Source organism: Astatotilapia calliptera, chromosome 5 (assembly GCF_900246225.1).
Source record: "Astatotilapia calliptera chromosome 5, fAstCal1.2, whole genome shotgun sequence".
In the NCBI taxonomy this organism is placed as follows: domain Eukaryota; kingdom Metazoa; phylum Chordata; class Actinopteri; order Cichliformes; family Cichlidae; genus Astatotilapia; species Astatotilapia calliptera.
Window position 1 is genome coordinate 30,073,535 of NC_039306.1, and position 13,684 is coordinate 30,087,218.

At 38.1% G+C, this 13,684-nt stretch overlaps 2 protein-coding genes across 2 annotated transcripts; both read left to right on the forward strand.

The window, feature by feature from the left end:
• The first annotated feature begins 932 nt into the window (after positions 1-932).
• On the forward strand, positions 933-3,265 carry LOC113022900 (red-sensitive opsin). The gene is made up of 6 exons (XM_026168821.1): positions 933-1,123; positions 1,857-2,153; positions 2,286-2,454; positions 2,550-2,715; positions 2,807-3,046; positions 3,136-3,265. Exons 1-6 carry the CDS (start codon positions 1,021-1,023, stop codon positions 3,232-3,234), a joined length of 1,074 nt encoding a protein of 357 aa, XP_026024606.1. The 5' UTR covers positions 933-1,020; the 3' UTR covers positions 3,235-3,265.
• Positions 3,266-7,031: 3,766 nt separating this feature from the next.
• Positions 7,032-13,363, forward strand: gnl3l (G protein nucleolar 3 like). Its single transcript, XM_026168822.1, has 15 exons — positions 7,032-7,121; positions 7,218-7,261; positions 7,803-7,910; positions 7,995-8,111; positions 8,188-8,271; positions 8,969-9,104; positions 9,178-9,281; positions 9,403-9,547; positions 9,723-9,810; positions 11,261-11,438; positions 11,558-11,700; positions 11,790-11,926; positions 12,067-12,233; positions 12,345-12,516; positions 13,261-13,363. Exons 1-15 carry the CDS (start codon positions 7,109-7,111, stop codon positions 13,323-13,325), a joined length of 1,701 nt encoding a protein of 566 aa, XP_026024607.1. The 5' UTR covers positions 7,032-7,108; the 3' UTR covers positions 13,326-13,363.
• Positions 13,364-13,684: the final 321 nt, after the last annotated feature.

The window sequence follows — 13,684 nt, forward strand, 5'->3', positions numbered from 1 at the left end:
AACACTCTCACGCAGTCTTGTACCATAAAATTACTACCAGCTTTTCAATTATCAGGCTTTCCCATAACCAAATGAAGTCTTCAATAGCCACCCTCACAGATCCATCATGAAGTGACTCATCTTGAATGAGCTAGTTCTAAATTTTATCATTTAATTTGTTTATTGTTTAAGTTACTTATTAGCCTAAAGACAATCATTCAAACAACCAGTTTCATGAGGCTTGCTCATAATGCTCATAAGTACAAAAAGTGTTCCTCCCTTTGCTTGCCACTTGCCATAAGGGCTATGACGTGTGTTGCAGGGTCAAAGGACTGTCAAAGAATCCGATGAACCCTCTATCCGGAGGGATTAAATGTGTCTTACTTCCCTCACAGGTCAACAACTGAAACCTGCACTATTATAGGACCGCGGATCTCCACTTCTCCACTAAAGCTGCTCTGAGAGTGCTATGCAAATCAGGGCTGACACATATACCTGTTAGGATCACAGTAGCATAAATATTAAATATTGCAAAGTGTCTGGATTTGACACCTCTCTGTATTCAAAAGTATAAGAAAGTAAACATTTTCTTTATAGGTTTAATGGTGATTTGAGAGATATATGCACTTTTATGTTTCTACTTTTCATTTCTACATGGTTATAAACCAAATGAGCCACTAGAGAACTCAGTGTGGAAAAATTAGGACACAAAACTGGCATTTATTTGTTGGTCAAAGATCTTGAAACTAATCCTTATCTGAAGTCAGTGGACGGAAATCCACTTTCAAACAAGATTATTCTAGCATTTTGTCTTAACCTCATTAGTTGATTGTTTTAATTACAGTTCAGGGTTATTGCTTTGCCACTGTGCTGCACTGCCAATAGGCACATCACAGCTATAATTTGATTGTGACCTAATCCAATCATGGGTTTGTGAAGCATAGGTATAAAAGCAAAAGTCAGATCTGTAGCACCAAGCAGCCAAGGAGGTAGCAAGTGACAAGAAAGGCTAACAGCTCAGGACCTCCTTCTAAGAACAGAATGGCAGAAGAGTGGGGAAAACAAAGTTTTGCTGCAAGGCGGTATCATGAAGATTCAACCAGGGGATCAGCCTTCGCTTACACAAACAGCAATAACACCAGAGGTACGGTACCACAGTATTATTCTCTCATGAATTGACCGGCATAGGAGCTTGTAACAAAATAACAAAAGAAAAGATTGCTGTTTGACTTGCTAGAGCTGGATTCAAAATCAGTCTTTTAGTCTTGAAACAATAATGTCTACTAATGATGCTGTATGCAGTTGGGTGTGCATTTTTAAGAGTAACTGAAAACTGTTTTCGACCAGTGTTTGGTGGCATTCTTATTATAGTATTGTTACATCTTAATGGTAACAATCCTTTTTATGCATCCAGTTTGGTAACAAAGATCTGGGCTGTTTTTTAAAAAAAATAAACACCCAGAGGCTCTTTTCATATAAAGATACTTATTTTAACTGTAATCTGATTCAAATCTAATGAAGTAGTTTGGACTGTTGTATGTCAAAATGGTGAATGATACCAGCACATAAGTAGTGCTGTGGTGCTGTTAGTGATTCTGTTAGTGATCTTTTCACAAGTACAAGTACACGTACAAGTACAAGTACTCTCACTTGTTGAGCTGCCATGCAAGGTCTGCCATCAGCAGCAACTTGGGTACAGGCTCTTTCTCCAAGAAAATCTCCCACACAAAGGGGGTCGAACCACGGACTTGAATCTGCTGCCTAAGCCATTTGAAAAGACACACAAACTGTTAGAACCACAGTTAGTGCAATGGAGAGAGGTTGTGCAAAAACATGAGATGCCAAATTGTTTTTTCTTTTTTTCTTTTTTTTTTTAGATCCCTTTGAGGGTCCCAATTACCACATCGCACCTCGATGGATTTACAATCTTGCAACACTCTGGATGTTTGTCGTGGTGGTCTTATCAGTCTTCACCAACGGTCTCGTCTTAGTGGCCACAATGAAGTTTAAGAAACTGCGTCACCCTCTAAACTGGATCTTGGTCAATCTAGCCATTGCTGATCTGGGAGAGACTGTTTTTGCCAGCACCATCAGTGTATGCAACCAATTTTTTGGCTACTTCATTCTAGGACACCCAATGTGTATCTTTGAGGGCTATGTTGTCTCAGTTTGTGGTAAGTGGCCACCGTTTTGTTATTTATTTTTTTATTTTTATATTAAATGTAAAAGTATTTGAAGACAGGATTATGTCAAATGTAAGGCTGCAGGCTAAATAAACTTACTGAGTATCCTGCTTCTTTACACAGGTATTGCTGCTCTTTGGTCCCTGACAATCATCTCCTGGGAAAGATGGATAGTTGTGTGCAAACCTTTTGGAAATGTCAAATTTGATGCCAAATGGGCCACAGCTGGAATTGTCTTCTCCTGGGTCTGGGCTGCAGTTTGGTGTGCTCCTCCCATATTTGGATGGAGCAGGTAAACTACTCTGCTGCTTCTTTTAATGTCACAGATGCATACAAAGGCAGAGTCTTTTAAATATAAACTAGAGACTAAACATTTTCTTGCTTTAGGTACTGGCCTCATGGACTGAAGACTTCCTGTGGACCTGATGTGTTCAGTGGAAGTGAAGACCCTGGAGTACAGTCCTACATGATTGTTCTCATGCTTACTTGCTGTATCTTCCCCCTGGCTATCATCATCCTGTGCTACCTTGCTGTGTGGATGGCCATCCGTGCTGTATGCTACTTTAATTTGATTTTTATAATTTTCAGTTCAGAGATGTGAGAATAGAAGATTTGATCTCACATTCTTGATTTTTCAACCACAGGTTGCCATGCAGCAGAAGGAGTCAGAGTCAACCCAGAAGGCTGAGAGGGAAGTCTCCAGGATGGTCGTTGTCATGATCGTGGCTTATTGTGTCTGCTGGGGACCTTACACCTTCTTTGCCTGCTTTGCCGCAGCCAACCCTGGATATGCCTTCCACCCTCTGGCTGCTGCTATGCCTGCATACTTTGCCAAGAGCGCTACTATCTACAACCCAATCATCTATGTCTTCATGAACAGACAGGTGGGCTCAATATTAACACAAAGGTAAATTTACCCTGTCAAATCTGTTTTAGTTTTTAACATGCTTTTATTTTATTCCTTCCCAATCAGTTCCGCACATGCATCATGCAGCTCTTTGGCAAACAAGTGGATGATGGCTCCGAAGTCTCCACATCAAAGACTGAGGTCTCCTCTGTGGCTCCCGCATAAATATCCATGTTATCCATTTTGGGAAAAAAAAGATAAATGTTTTGATTTGTACAGTAAATATTTATTGTTTCCTTTTTTCTTTCTTTTTTTTAGTAAATATAGCTTTCTCTGGCAAATAAAAAAGAAAAAAAATACACATAAAGCAAATGAATCATTATATTACTTGTCTTTTTTCAAATGTAAATAAAAATATCAAGCATATTTCAAGCTGTAGTGCTGGTGTATTTTATAACTACTAGTGTAGCAATTGTTTGACCACTATTGCTATTTTCACTGGTGTTATTTGGTATTAAGCAGGAGACCTTACAAACATTTGTGTCTTGAAATGCTGTAGCACAAACCTTCACATTTACTATACACTGCCAAAAGCACTTGACTGAATCAGGGAGTCAAAGATTTCCTCATCTTTATTTTCCACCTGGGATGTAACTTCACTCAAAAACGGGAAACCACTCCTCTTATCTTTAGCAGAATGGCCAACTTTTTGAGGATTGGTTGTTGGTTTTCTTCAACTGTCGCTGGAAGAAGAAGAACCAAACAAAACTTAATCACATACTATATATATGTGTTACAGCTCCAAATTAATGGTTCTTAAAAAATGTTAATGAAACAGCAGCAAGGCTAATTCTTAAATTTGTAAGAGATTTACTGGAATCAAAGGTTATTCATCATAATGTTAGAACTCAGAAAATGAAGCTAAATAAATAACTGAGGATCAACTAATTCTAAATGTATAGCAGTGAGCTAGTGTCAGATTTCCTTCTTACACGCCCATGTAAAGTTCAACATTTGCGTGACTATGCCTGAAAAAGTTTATACCAAGAAAAAAAAAAAGGTTTTTCAATATCTGTCAATTACACGTGCACACAAATCTGATAAAAATAAATACTAGATGTGACATTAAGATGAAGCTATTCACAAGAGAGTAATATTTGGTACACAGATGCAGAACAAAATCACATTTTGCTCACCTAGTTAAGGAAGTTCACACTAACAGCTTGTTCACATTAAAAACAAAAAGTGGAAAAGTTAACATCTTTAGAGTCATCCAGGAGCCTTTCACCTCCTCCTCTCCTACATGGAGTTCTTAACTAATGTTGACCTGTGAGGCAAGTGGACTTGAGGAGTGCACTGATTAAACCATTATGCCAGCTTTGGTAAATCTCACCCTTTCCCTCAAGCGAACTGTCAATCCGGAGAGATTAAAAGGTTCCAGAGCAAACTTGCCAGACGTGAAGGGTTACGGAGTAAACAGGTCAGACATCAGATGCCAACGTGAGGCGTTCCTGCTAATCTGATTTGTGAGGATGTGAGAAATTGTCACCTTCATTATCACGGCACTCACACTGCCAGAACATCAAGAAACAGCTGCAAGAGCAACAGTGTCCTCTGATGCCTTGGGTAAAATCTGAACATGCTAAAACAAATACAAATGTGGCATTTAACATGTTATACTATATTAAACACCTGATCCAAAGTCTGGCACAGGACTGTACCCTTTAATGCTACAGATGTTGGGAGAATGGGACTGCCACCAACAGTGGGTGACGACAGGAAATCGTGAGGGTCATACAAAATGACACAGCATGGATGACAGAAATCATATATGCAGGAATAAATAACAATTTTGTGTTTCAACTCATTGTAGGGTGTCTTCCTCTCTCATGTTTATTAAAATAATTGCCAACATAGGACAGTATTGCCAGGAGTTGATACAGTTGGTACATTTTTAGTCCCTTTAAAGCATGACTCAGCAGTACAGACAACACTAACTGAGTAAAAAAAAGTAAATAACCGATTTATAACCAGAAATGAGAGTAAAGGAAATTAGGAACTACTTACTGAACAGTTTGAATTGCAACAGCCAACCTCATTAAAGAGTAGAGCAACTTCACAAAGAAAGGCATTAGCAAATATTCTGCATTGGAAAAGAAGTAATAAAGTATTACTAAAGTAATACAATGTCTGACTGTGTTTAGTTCAGGTTTAAAAATGGCTTATAACATTGTTAATCTTCAGGTGTACACCTTAAAGCCTCACATTCTGTTGTCAGGAGAATAAGACTACAATGTTCTCGAGAGCTTACAAAACACGACACAGTGGATTACGGTTTTTTTTCTTTTTAAAAAAAAATATTGTTGATGCTCCCAAACTGCTAGTTTAAATCAAGAGTGAACTTAACTGTTTTCATTTAACATGCTAATGTTTTAATTAAAATTACTCTTCCTTTCTTTAACAAAACCGTATTCAGAATTTAATGGTAATTTTCACTTATACTTTGCATATAAAACAAGGTTAATATTAACATGTTTCACGTACCACTACTCTCTACTCCACTGATTCAATTCAGGGTCATGCTGAGGCTGGAGACTGTCCCAGGTGGGTGAGAGGCAGGGTGCACGCCGTAGGCTGCAATGATAACATGCATTTAATCATGCAAGTCTTTTTATTAAATATGATTATGGATGGACTGCCACTGATAATGCTTTTATTTTATTTTATTTATTTTATTTATTTTAAGACAGATTGCGAACTCAGAGTTCTTTGCATGCGCCACCTTTCTCAGCTTCAATAGTCGTCCTCTTTGAAATCAGGCCATTTCTGGGGTTAAGATTGCAAGAGTTTGTTTTGATAACTTGAAAATATCATTATTAGCTATAATAGAAGTAAAAATAATGTCTTTATCAGCTATAATAACATTCTGGTAGTGTTTGCTGTTCATAAATAGAAAAAAATCACAATCTTTTACATTTCTCTATTTTCTCCACATGGTTTAAGAATTGCAGTGTTCATTTATTATAACGACTTTTTATTAAACATTTTTTCTTATGTTTTGTTTGTTTGTTTGGGCTTCTTGTTTTTGTTGTTGTTGTATTATTTTAACATGTTCAAAATAAAGCCACATTGCATCTCAATAAGGAAAGATCGTTAGAAGGAACTAAACATAACTTATTGATATACAGAATTCAATAAAGGTATTTGCCGATTAGACTCTGATGGCCCAAAAAAGCACAAATGGAATGACAGGGATTAGGGCAAGACCCCCGGAGTCTAGACACTGTTGGTAGAGATGGAGATGGAGGCTTAAATTGAGCCTGAGAATCAAGGGGGAGGTGGAGATGGGGAGGAGGTGGGGTGCACGAAGGCGTCTGCAAGGGAGACTGACTGATGAGCAGTGATATTTAAAGTACGCAGAGTGGAGGCTGGTTGGCTTAAAGTAGGCTGACTAGACCAGTGATGCCACAATGAGCTTGACAGCGTGGAAAAGTGAAAGTGATGTAAAGCTTAGATTAACCACCAAACACCTGGAAAGCAGACAGATATGTGACTACAAATCTTCCGCAATGAACTTATGCATAAATTCATTACATTGGTGCCAGAGCCATTTCAGTGAAGACTCTTTACCAGATGCATTTGCGTGAAATGTTGCATAACCTCAAAGTTATGCTAGGCCACTGTTTGAGCTGTCTCCTGGTTCCTGTTCTATGCATTGTAATGACTTTGGAATTAAGTTAGAATCAAAAAACCGAATGAGAAAAACGATGCTGTCCAAAACATATTCATGAGTTAAAATGAACTAGCCCCTGTCTCAAAAGTGCCTTTTTGTTATTTCTTGGTTAGCCCAAAACAGTTTCTGTTATAATTTGTGCATTATAATGGTAATGACAACATATTACAATAATAATATTATAACGCAAGCACTTAAATTCTCTATCTACGCTGTCAGTTACAACTTAAATATGTTTATTTTTCTAAGCTTTTATTTCGACATTTAACCGGATGTTGTTGTTGTTGACGTCATCGTGTGCGCATGTCCACCTCTTTGGGAAGCAGTACACGTGAAGTCTGAGAAGAGCAAGGCTAGGGTGAAGTTATGTCTAAAGCTAGTAGGTATCCATCAGTTTATAGCTGAAAGTATTGACTCACTGAATGCGTGAAATGACATTTAAACGTCTTCGTTTTGTATTTTTTGCATTTAACAGAACAGAAACGAGCCAAACGACTCGGGTTCAGTGCGAAGTTTAAGGTGAGTGCTACAAAGCTAATGTTATCTGTCGCTAACTTTTAGCCCTGCTGGAGCAGTCAGTAATAGTTCGGTTGGTACTGAACTGGCGCTGAGAACCGAGCTTCTCAGCGCCCGTATGTAGTCGGTGTCACACTTTAAACGTTTTTCATGTTTTCACCAAACATTTAGGAAACATTTCATTGTGACGCCAAGACAAGCAAAAACATTGTAGGCACCACTGGGAGATCTATGACACTTTCATTAGTCCCTCGGTTGGGAAAGTCACAGTAGCAGGTTTACAGCGGGAAAATGAATAGAGCAGGAATAAATAGATGCGGGATAGCCAAAAACAACTGGACTATATGGTAATAAAAGTCAAATGTACACTGTGCATAGAGTATATTGTATTTGAGCTTATCAGTGGTAGTGATTTGTATCTTTACCATGGTTGGCTGCATTTATCATTCAATGTAAACAAGACAGTAAAATGAATGCTTTTGCTTTCAAGTGCTGTGCTGATGAGCTAAAATATATTACAACTCCCTGTGTGTTTATCCTACAGGCTAAAGATGGAAGAAAGGGGGATGCTTCGGGGCGGAGAAATACAGAACAGTCCCCTGCTCAGACTGTCAAGGACAGCAGAAACCCAGAAGAAATCAGGAAACAAAGGGTACGTCCTTTGAAAGTCTTGGCTGTACCAGATTTGATGGCAAATTGGTGAATCATTCTCTTATGTCACATCTTACTACATTAGCTTCAGGACCTTCAGGAGAAGCAGAAATTGTCTCGAGAACGAGAGCTTATGAAGAGGAGAAATTTGCAAACCTTCCAGAATGACATCCTTCAGCGACAAAGGGAGTTTGAGCAGAGGGTAAGCACGATACTCTAACTGCATACTTTACAGTTTGCTGCTGTGGTCATTACCATATTCTTCTTTGTCCTCACAGGAGACAGAGATGCAGAGTTTAGAAAAGCATGTCAACTTTGAAAATGAGAATTCAAGGAAAGCATATTACAGAGAATTTAAAAAGGTATGTAATTGCACTGCACACTGGTCTGTATATGGACCACAACAAGAATTAATCTTCTTATTTTAGACTAAATGAAATTTTGACATTCTTTAAAATCACTCTGTATCATTCAGTATCTTATAGCCTGTTTCCTCTAGTACATACTCTGGTCGGCTTGGCTCGACTCAACTTGGTTTTTAGGGTTTTCCATTAGGTGGTAGTACTAGGTACTTCAGCAGTAGTAGCTGGGTTCTCGACCTGGCTTCCAAGCAATCTGAGGTGATTCGAAAATGTGACATCAACAGACTGCATGCCACTAATTGGCTAGTCAGAGACATCACTCGAAGAGTCATGAAATAGTCTCTTTCACAAAAATCAATGCTGTCAGTTTTCGAACTCGAAAATGAGGGAATTGGTTACGCAAAAAACAACACTGTGATCCCAGGGACTGGCAAAACGACATACACCAAGCAGGAGTTTTACCATCGGCTTCACGTCCTCCTTTGTTGTGGTGTTTGTGTCACATACAAATGATGTCATGGGACTTTCACTCCATGTTGCTAAAATGACCACGTGCACATTAGCTGGTACCTGGTTGTTATGGAAAATGACTGAACTTGAGTCAAGCCAAGTAGGTACTAGTCAAAAAGGGCTATTAGAAACATGATGGATGAGAGAGGAGTTGACATGAGCGTTATTTGACATGCTGCTTTTTAAGGTTGTGGAGGCCTCTGATGTGATTCTGGAGGTACTGGACGCGCGTGACCCTCTTGGCTGCAGATGTCCTCAGGTGGAACAGGCGGTCATTCAGAGTGGAACGAACAAGAAGATAGTTTTAGTCCTCAATAAAATTGGTAAGAAGGCCACTAACATTGTACATATCTCATTTGTTTATTAAAATAGTAAATGGCTTTACTTTGGTTCCAGATTTGGTGTCAAAAGAAATAGTGGAAAAGTGGATAAAGTATCTTAGAAATGAGTTCCCCACTGTGGCTTTTAAAGCATCTACTCAGCAGCAGACTAAGAACTTGGTGAGTAGTGAAGCAGTTATGCTCTAATTATCTAGAAATAAAGATTAAATCCAGGCTGTACTTTGTTTTTAAATGTGACTCCGGCATGAACTCTGCACATTATGTCTCCTGCCATGGGAAGAAACGCAGCAACGTTCCAGTGACACAAGCCACCACAGAGCTTCTCAGCACCAGTGCTTGTATTGGAGCAGACTGCTTGATGAAGCTACTGGGCAACTATTGCCGCAACCTGGATATAAAGACAGCCATCACTGTAGGTGTTGTAGGTAAGTGCCGTGCCCTGAAATTCTGAGAGCACCAATAAGTTGGCTACAGACAATCTGTCTACACAAATGTCTTCGAGGCCAGATTGAATCAAAGGTTACACACTGCTGTTTTTGTACCAGGTTTTCTTCTTTCGAGTAAATAGGATTTTTTTTTCGTTCCATTAATGTTTTGCAGGTTTTCCTAATGTTGGAAAGAGTAGTTTGATCAACAGTCTGAAACGAGCACGAGCATGTAATGTTGGAGCCACACCAGGTGTCACCAAGTAAGTACACATTAACATGCTCAACCTACATGCCTACACTTGTTTTCTAGGCAAGGCAAGGCAAATTTATTTGTATAGCACAATTCAACAACAAGGTGATTCAAAGTGCTTTACAGAGACATTAGAAACAAAAACAAATAAAAAGCATGATTTAAAATTGATTAAAACAAGCAAACAAACTAACTAAACACACACATTTCACACCTGTTCGCGCGATCTGAACCCTTATCGTAAGGGGAGCTACCAGTCCTTCTGTGGACGAGCTACTTTCTATTTTAAATTCCCTGAATTTAAAATACTCTCTAGACCCAGTCTAGACCCAGCTGGGGAGCTACCCAGAGCTCTAAACCCACTTAACAAACAAACAAACAAAACAGTATATAAAATCAAAACAGATAAAATCAGAACAGTAGATAAAATCAGTAGTTAATGTAAGTTTTGAAATTTAAGCTTAACAAACAAACAAAACAGTATATAAAATCAAAACAGATAAAATCAGAACAGTAGATAAAATCAGTAGTTAATGTAAGTTTTGAAATTTAAGCTTAACAAACAAACAAAACAGTATATAAAATCAAAACAGATAAAATCAGAACAGTAGATAAAATCAGTAGTTAATGTAAGTTTTGAAATTTAAGCTTAACAAACAAACAAAACAGTATATAAAATCAAAACAGATAAAATCAGAACAGTAGATAAAATCAGTAGTTAATGTAAGTTTTGAAATTTAAGCTTAACAAACAAACAAAACAGTATATAAAATCAAAACAGATAAAATCAGAAATATTTTTCTAGATTTACTCTGTGACCCTGAAGCGTGAAATGATTTCCAGAAAATTAGAATGTTTGAAACTTTTTGATACTGGAATGTTTATTGAACTTTCTGACATTTTTTTAAAATATTAAGTTAATACATCTATTATTGTGAGTTTCACGTAATTTTTGGTACATCAGCATTTTTGTGCTTTTTTTATTTTTATTTTTATTTTTTTACTTTTTTGGGGGGTGGGGATCAAAACACTTGCACAAATTTGACAACTTGCTTTAAGTCTTGCTTTGTTTCCTGAAAAGTGAGTGAACATGAGTCACAGCCCCTGCCCAGATTTAGAGTTTTTATTATTACAGCTTAGGAAAGCTAATTAATGTTCACATTTGTGAAGTAGGTACTTGTGAAAAACAAGTTGCATTATGGTAATTAATTAATGTTCCATCATTCAACTTCATCATCTCAGCTAAATAAAAAATAAAAAAATAATTCAGTTTTTACACACACACACACACACACACACACACACACACACACACACACACACACACAGGGATGCAACCTCAGTGTAGTGAAGGCATACTTGGCAACTGTGCCAACTTTATATGTTCGTCTAACAAGACACAATTATGATGTGCATATTAATCCTGCCATGGTGTTCTTGATGGGTTTTCTGGATTTCAGGTGTCTTCAAGAGGTACATTTGGACAAACACATAAAGCTTCTGGACTGTCCCGGTATTGTCATGGCAACATCAACGACAGACGCCGCAATGATTCTTCGCAACTGTGTTAAAATCGAACAGCTTGTTGATCCCCTTCCACCCGTGGAAGCCATCCTCAGAAGGTGCAACAAGGCACAAGTAGGTCATGCTACCTCTTCAGCAACTGTACTGAATGATAACACTGCAACTGTACTGAGCACTGAATAATAAGTAGTTCAAACAATGGCTTTGGGGTTGTTGTTTTTTTGGAAACACAGATCATGGAGCACTACGGTGTCCCAGACTTTCATACAGCTCTGGAGTTCTTGGCATTGCTCGCCCGTCGGCAAGGCAAACTGAGGAAGGGGGGGCTGCCGGACACTGACAAGGCAGCCAAGAGTGTACTAATGGACTGGACCGGGTTGGTATAGCTTTTTAAAGTTCTAGAAATGATATTGAAGCAACGGCTCAGTTTAAGCACTGTTAAATTCACAAAGTTATGTTTCTTAGGGGAAGGATTAGCTACTTCACACACCCTCCAGAGACACACACTCTTCCTACACACGTCAGTGCTGAGATCGTTACAGAAATGGGAAAAGCCTTTGACTGGGACGAGCTGGAAAAGGGAAATCAGGAGGTTCTTGCAGGTAAGCAAGTTATAATTAACAGTATCACAGTCAGGCAAATTAAATGGAACATGATGATAATATAAAACCACATGATTTGATCATGTAAACCTGTTCAGATAACTTTAGACTAAATGGTTTGTGCTTTCCTCTGTGTCCAGAGTCGTCTTGTCCTGACATTCAAATGGGATTCTGCATGGAAACCACTGGGCTGACACAGGGAGGCCAGGGCGAGTTGCACTGTGATCTGGGCTTGGAAGGAGGATCAGTGGAAGCATCATCCTCGAAAGAGGAAACTGAATCTATGGAGGATGATCAGGATCCAGAGGTGAGAAGCAGCAGTAGCCTTAAATTGTGGGTGAATTATAGTATATGATGACTGTGAATGCTGTTATTCATCTCACGTTTTATTTCTGCTATTTTGTTCCATTCAAAACAGTTTGGACCAATGACAGTGGAAATAAAATCACAGAAAAAGACAGAGGTACCCGCAACGGATGCTGCATCCAAGGCTCCGGATTTAAAGAATATCTTGAACGTGGACCCTCTGCTGCAGGGTCAGGCACTCCTGGCTGCGGGCAAGAAGAGGAAGAAGCTACAGAAAAGAGCTGGTTTGTGCAATTATTCATCTCAGTGTAATACTAATACTCACATTTTAGATATTTTACAACTGCTCCATGAATCCAGTTCACTACATTCAATTCACTAATATAATTCACATCCTTTTTAAAACACTGTGGAAGTAATGATTCATGGGTCTGTGTTGCGTCCTCTGGCACTGTTTCAGCATTGTTTATTGATGATTTTAACTGATAACTTATCGAGTGCACCGTAATACTCTGCACAGACTCAGATAAAAGCAGTAAAATTGATTGGACCGTGCCTCACAGGACAGCTAAACAGTGATCAAAAATATGATAAGAAACCAGCTCACAGCTTTTCTTCATTAGCCAAGTCAGTCATGATCACAATTCAAAGAAGTATGCATTTCACTTAATTAAATTATTGTGTTTGTTTTGATATTAGCAACTTTCTTTCATAAACCATTGTAAGTAAAAAGTAGAAAGACATCCTGAGCTAAGATCAGAACAAATCTATCAAGCGAGTTGGGTTTCGTCACAAAAATGTCGCTATACAGAGATAAAATTATTGATGTATTTGGAAAAGAAACCTCTGCTGCTAGCAGTTTGGTCAGCACAGAAAGTCGTGGTATCAACCAGCTCCTCAGTTTTTGTCCAAAAGGTTGCTTGTATGTGATTTGTGACACTTTTAGCATTTTTGTTTTTAAAATTTATTATAGAAATGATCTAGATTTTTCCCTAATGCTTTCTGGGTTCTTTTTCTTTGCTCTGCAGACAAACTTGCCACCAAACTCTCGGACACATTGACATCTGCAATGGACTTCTCATTTTCAGACTAAAATATTACCAAAATAAAATGATGAATTTAATGAATCCATTTTGGTGGTTTGTCTTTCTTTGACATGGCTATTATTGTTGTTGGGTTAAACATGTGCAGCAGTGAACCTGAGAAAAATTGTTTCTGAGGCCCTTAATACTTTCTTTGAAACTAAGTTTTTGTTTTTTTTTGTTTTTTCTTTGTTTGGTTTTTTTTTTTTTTTTTTTTTTTTTACGTCGTCCCTGGTAGATTATATTCCTGTTCAGACACCGGGTATTATAAATATTGCGATTTGAATAGTTGTAATATTATTGATGTAATACTTATACTAAGAATTACTTCTTTACTTTTTTGAATAGCTAACCTCTGCGGCACTATTGG

Excerpts from the sequence above, each read along its gene's own strand:
- LOC113022900 (XM_026168821.1), top strand. The coding sequence starts at position 1,021 with ATGGCAGAAGAGTGGGGAAAACAAAGTTTTGCTGCAAGGCGGTATCAT. Across the intron at positions 1,124-1,856 it reads AAACAGCAATAACACCAGAG|ATCCCTTTGAGGGTCCCAAT; the intron begins GTACGGTACCAC and ends TTTTTTTTTTAG. Across the intron at positions 3,047-3,135 it reads ATGTCTTCATGAACAGACAG|TTCCGCACATGCATCATGCA; the intron begins GTGGGCTCAATA and ends CTTCCCAATCAG.
- gnl3l (XM_026168822.1), top strand. Across the intron at positions 8,272-8,968 it reads ATTACAGAGAATTTAAAAAG|GTTGTGGAGGCCTCTGATGT; the intron begins GTATGTAATTGC and ends CTGCTTTTTAAG. Across the intron at positions 11,439-11,557 it reads GAAGGTGCAACAAGGCACAA|ATCATGGAGCACTACGGTGT; the intron begins GTAGGTCATGCT and ends TTGGAAACACAG.